At 35.8% G+C, this 6,405-nt stretch overlaps 1 protein-coding gene across 1 annotated transcript in view; it reads left to right on the top strand.

The window, feature by feature from the left end:
• The window catches only part of LOC110450138 (CD82 antigen-like), a 43,831-nt gene extending 39,782 nt beyond the window's left edge, over positions 1-4,049 (top strand). The window contains exons 8-9 of the mRNA XM_021497421.1: positions 497-580; positions 1,111-4,049. Of these exons, the coding sequence (XP_021353096.1) occupies positions 497-580; positions 1,111-1,176 (150 nt within the window). The 3' untranslated portion in view covers positions 1,177-4,049. The remainder of the gene's footprint in view (positions 1-496; positions 581-1,110) is intronic.
• Positions 4,050-6,405: the final 2,356 nt, after the last annotated feature.

The following is a 6,405-nucleotide window of genomic DNA, read 5'->3' as shown; positions in this document are numbered from 1 at the left end:
TAAGTGTCTCAGTACAGGAAATGTATAAGTGTCTCAGTACAGGAAATGTATAAGTGTCTCAGTACAGGAAATGTATAAGTGTCTCAGTACAGGAAATGTATATGTGTCTCAGTACAGATTTTATTACATTTATTTATATAACAATTTCCACCCAATGTGGTTTGCGAATTTACTTGTCATTTTTGAAAAAACAGTTAACGTCTACGTCCTCATTAATGAAAGACTCATATTTATGTAAGAGTGACTCACCAAATATGTTATATCAAGGTAAAGTTTGAATACGACTGAAATCTATGTATATACACAGGTACAACTACAATTCTTTTTGGTTGATGCTTTCGAGACGTGTAGTTGTTACTGCAGTACTTATACAAGCACATCATACCGATAGACCTCGTGACTAAATCTGCAAGAATTAGCCATAATCTTATTATTCCTGTTAAACACCAAATGTCCTAACATTGAATGTATGTACTGAAGTTTGTTTATATTACAGGGCTGCTACGACAAGATCATGAAGATGCTTTATACCAACAGTGCTATACTTATAGGAGTGGGAATGGGCGTTGCATTTTTAGCGGTATGTCAGTTTCCGTTTAACAACTTAATTTTTGTAACAAGCTGTTTGCGATTGTTTTTCAACAGCATATTTGCGAGGTTTTAAATAAGCTGAATTAACAGCGATATATATATTTATGTTATATGTTTAATTTCGTCTGGATTGATATTTACGATTCCCGATGGTTTCTTTTTTTTGTTTGGTTTCACGTGAATATAAATGTTTATTTATTTTGCAAATTGTAAGTGATTTAAGGTAACTAATAATAAGGTGCAAACTAATTGGAATGTTCTTGATTCAGTTCGTATAAGGGATTTCAATTTCTTTTGATTAATTGGTACACAAATATTTATATAAGTCCAGTTGTAACTGCAGCAGCATCTTACGTTTCTTTAATGATGCAAAGGTTTTTGCAAATCCATTGCAAAACACACTACAAACCGAGTAATCATATAATTTATTGTACCGCGATATATTAGTTCCCTTGAGTACTGGATGTTGTATGCATATCACAAATATTTCTTTTTAATTTGATTTTGTTTTGATTTCAGGTGTTAGGGATTATATTGTCGATTTGTCTATGTCGGAACCGCACGGAGTACTGGGAGTGGGAATAACGGCGTTACATTATCAGTGTACCGTCAACTGTTACCTCACCTTCAACGTCATTAATGTAACATCAACTGTTACCTCGTCTTCAACGTCAGTAGTGTAACATCAACGGTTACCTCTCCTTCAACGTCATTAATGTAACATCAACTGTTACCTCGTCTTCAATGTCAGTAGTGTAACATCAACGGTTACCTATCCTTCAACGTCATTAATGTAACATCAACTGTTACCCCGTCTTCAACGTCAGTAGTGTACCATCAATTGTTACCTCACCTTCAACAACAGTAGTGTACCAGCAACTGTTACCTCGCCTTCAACGTCAGTAGTGTACCATCAACTGTTACCTCGCCTTCAACGTCAGTAGTGTAACATCAACTGTTACCTCGCCTTCAACGTCATTAATGTACCATCAACTGTTACCTCGCCTTCAACGTCAGTAGTGTACCATCAACTGTTACCTCACCTTCAACAACAGTAGTGTACCATCAACTGTTACCTCGCCTTCAACGTCAGTAGTGTAACATCAACTGTTACCTCGCCTTCAACGTCATTAATGTACCATTAACTGTTACCTCACCTTCAACGTCAGTAGTGTACCATCAACTGTTACCTCACCTTCAACATCAGTAGTATACCATCAACTGTTACCTCGCCTTCAACGTCAGTAGTGTACCATCAACTGTTACCCCACCTCCAGTGTCATTAGTGTGGTATCAACTGTTACCTCGCCTCCAACGTCAGTAGTGTACCATCAACTGTTACCTCACCTTCAACATCAGTAGTGTACCATCAACTGTTACTATTAACGGTTATCTCTTAAAACGTCTACAATGCACCATTGACTGTTGCCTCGGCTTCAACGTCATCTTACTATTAATTTGACTTCGCCTTCAAAATTATCAATCAATATGACATCAACTGCTATTGTCTTTAACAACATAAGTTTACCATCAACTTTTACCTCGCCTTCAGTGTCATTAGTGTGGCATCAATTGTTATATATTACTTAGCCTTCAACGTCATCAATTTATCTTCAGTTGTTTCTCGCCTTCAACATCGTCAGTTCCATCATCTTTTACCTCGCCTTTCGTATCAACGATGCACAATCAACGTATTTCAAAGCAACAACTGTTACTTCATTTGTATTGCTACCAATGTACAGCATTTGTTAGTCGCCTTTATTGCAAATGCACAAGCAATTCTTACCTTGCCTTCAACTTCATCAATGTGCTGTGAACTGTTACCTCGCCTTTTTGTACCTGAGTATGTAAATAGCCACCAATGTGTGTGAACAACCACTCATGATTGTAGCTACGGTAAGCATTGGTGTAAATTACTGTCCCTGTATTGAGTAACCACCAATGTATGCGAGTATCTTTTCATGTGTAACCCTACCTGTTTAATCACTCACGTGTGTATGCAATTATTCACATATGTATATATCTGTCCATGTGTGCAAGAATCCACCAATGTATGCGAGTATCTTTTCATGTTTAACCCTACCTGTTTTAATTACTCACGTGTGTATGCAATTATTCACATATATATATATATATCTGTCCGTGTGTGCAAGATTCCACTCATGTATGTGAGTGACCAGCTGTGTATGTAAGGATCCCGGTTTAAATTTATCCACGTAGGTGTAAATAAAATATCGTAAGAAACCTATGTATTTACGTATGTTACCAACCACCCATGTTGTAAGCAAGAACCCACATATATAATTAAGCATTTACGTGTAAGAAACTACAATGGTTTGTAAGCAGAGGTTGTTAAGACACCTAGCATTTATACACACTACCAAAATATAAATGTAAGCAAACCCCTATTGCGAGAAAACAAACAACTATGTATGTATATCATCATTGATCCGTGTTTGTAATCAGCCATCTCTGTATGAACCGTCAAAATAAAAAGAAACTAGTTCAAGTAACACTGGCGTAAAAAGTCACCTATATATTAAAAAATAAAAATATTTTTTAATCTAAAAATAACCTTGAGACAATGTAACGCCTAAATGGACTCAAGATTGTAACACCAGTACTGTATGTAACACCTACATGAACATTAAGACTGTATGTAACACCTACATGAACACCAATAATGTATGTAACACCTACATGAACATTAAGACTGTATGTAACACATACATGAACACCAATACTGTATGTAACACCTACATAAACACCAGTACTGTATGTAACACCTACATGAACATTAAGACTGTATGTAACACCTACATGCACACCAATACTGTATGAAACACCTACATAAACACCAATACTGTATGTAACACCTACATGAACACCAATAATGTATGTAACACCTTCATGAACACCAGTACTGTATGTAACACCTACAGGAACACCAATACTGTATGTAACACCTACAGGAACACCAATACTGTATGTAACACCTACAGGAACGTTTAGACTTTGCACCGTTTACAAAACATTGGGATTGTACACTGAGATTGTGCACAGCCTAAAATAAATACTGGAACTGTAAACTTATATTATATGTATACGAATAGTTAATATAACAAAGTATTTTAGACATGTGATTTTGATATGCTATATACAGATTAGGAAGAAATGAATTTTGTCATATGCTGAGAAGGATAACAAAACCATCATTACGTTATTAAGATTGATACCTATAGAAAAGGTTTGTTCCTGATGGTAAACGATTTCATTCTGGTACAAAGATTTTAATTGATGCCTGTGATTTTAATTATTCATTTCATCAAAAGAGACTTTGTTAATCCAGTTCAACAGCATCGTGATACAAGAAGATCTTAATTGAATATAATCTGATAAAATAACGAATGTGAAGTTATGTGTCATATATGTTCCCCAATAAAAGCATAGTGACCCTTTACCTTGAAAAGTCATTTTTAACAAGTATTCTTTTCAGTTCAAAATATTGATATAAGGATTCTACAAGGGAACGTTGGTTTGTAACCTCAATCACGTCTTACATAGTCAATGTGAAATGAACGTTCGTTTACCTGATGCAGGTTATATACAAAATACATTGAACTATACAATACTCTTAGATTTTGCGCTTTTATTTCTGTCGCTCTTTAATAAATGTATCTTATTCTTAATTTCAGTATAGTTGTTACCGAGATGAGAGCGGCTATTAATTGTTTTCATCAAAAAGATATTGATCTAAAGAAAATCGAAAAAGGTGCAGTCAAATTTGTATTCAGAGACGACCGCCAACAAGTCCTTATGGCGGCATCTTATTGCAGGTGATCTCTTAATACGAGTTAAATTAACAAGAGTTTTAAACATTACCTCTCAACAAAGTCACTCTGAAGAGCTTTCCTACCGGGTAAGCCAAGCTATTTAAACAAAACACAACAGAAGTACCGTAATATAAGATATTGTTGAATATTTGTTGCAGATTTAAAACGAGGGGAGGGCGAATATTTAATATGTCAACATTCAAGACGTCAAAAACAGCATAAAATGAGCATAAAACGAGGAAGCACCCAAAGTGTTGAAAACATGGCTTATTCTAATAAGAAAATTTCTTTTCAGTTCATTGTCAAAACAATAAAGTAAAAATACAAATGAGTTAAAACATTACTTCAAGCTATTAAAACACTTACTTCTATTTTTTTCAGACCTAATACTTTTCCTTTTTCCCAATATTCTACACAAAAATTGATATCCATTAAATGGTCTCTCGTTCGTGTATGTCTACGGTACACAATCACAAGCTGTCTATCTTCTTTCCATAAGTAGCAATCTGAAGAGATGAAGAGAATGGACGCTTACCTTAACACTGATAGAGCAGTTTTACCAACTTTTGAAATATGATAGAAACAATGACCTGTAACAATCTACATCAAACGAAATATGCCATAAACACACTATTGAAGGACATCGCTAGAGCAGTGGTATATACTAGTAACCACACAATCCATTGCTACAGTGTATGTTATAGATCTCGGGGGTGGGGGGTGGGGGGGATGTAAAAACCATTTCATCATATATCCCAATTCACATACATGTATATTTATTCCTGTCACGACATCACAAACCTGATATGAACGTTATTGTTCATGTAATCACGAGATTTTAACATTGCCAAACACCTGTTTCCCTATAGAACCGAAACCAAAAATCCCGACGTAAATTTTCCATGAAACAAGCCATTCGGATTGATATGTCTCGCCCATATCAGAGAAACATACTTAAACGGAAAAAACTTACTGTTGATAGAGATGCTGACAAAGTCAATAGACCATGAAAGACAGGCCGCATTCTGCATTTGATGCATGTGTTGAGATGTACCACCTAAGATGCATTCATATATGGCCCAAGTTCGGTTGGTCTAGCACTTATACTTTCAGTGAATCTAACTTAAACGCAAAAACTTATTGTTGACGCCGGAAAAGCAACACCTTAGACTCGCTTCCACTTCGTGGCGGCGAGACAAAAAATGGCATTTTTACTGCTTAAAGGGGATCTTTACATAGAAATACCACTCGAATTATATATAATTCACCTCTTAACCACTTTCTTAGATGCAGAAATCACATTGTACAAAATCTTAGATGCAGAAATCACATTGTACAAAAGTGCAATATACACAGCGAACACAGCGGAAGTGCCGACACTGGCCGAGGATGTTTGCAGAATCGGTATGAGTTTTGCACACAGTTAATTGGATTTTTCTGTTATTCTAGTATCCTGTGTACAGCCTTTCGTGTAAATTAGTAAAGTTTTAAAACAAAGTGTAGGCTTGTCTACAGGTTTCGGTGCCGCAACCCACGACCACTTAACACCAAATCAGCAACAACGCATTCAAACGAGAGCTGTTGGAGAACAGCACAGCTCGCCTATTGGTGATACATGTTGTGAGGTAGATATGTACAGTACCTTGATATAATGCCCGTCATTTCATTTGCCACCTCGCTTATCAATGGTTGTCAACCTTTTGAAATTTCCATGGGTGAGATAACATGTTCAACCTAAAGATAAAGTACACTTTTCAGATGAAATCATCAGATCTTTGAAAATAAGAGTAGTTTAGCATCTTCGCTGGTTAAAAATGCTAAGGGCCTAAAATCGAGTCTCCATCCTTAATAGGGAGAGTTGGCAAGTATGCTTATCCCGAACCTATTTATGTTCATGTCCCTTAATTATGTTTTTCTTAAGAATTCCTTTATACGTTTTCCTCAATGTATTGCCAATTTCTTTTATAATGCCAATATTCTT

Source organism: Mizuhopecten yessoensis, unplaced genomic scaffold, assembly GCF_002113885.1.
Source record: "Mizuhopecten yessoensis strain PY_sf001 unplaced genomic scaffold, ASM211388v2 scaffold4999.3, whole genome shotgun sequence".
Classification (NCBI taxonomy): Eukaryota; Metazoa; Mollusca; class Bivalvia; order Pectinida; family Pectinidae; genus Mizuhopecten; species Mizuhopecten yessoensis.
This window is presented reverse-complemented; position numbering and strand designations above follow the sequence as displayed.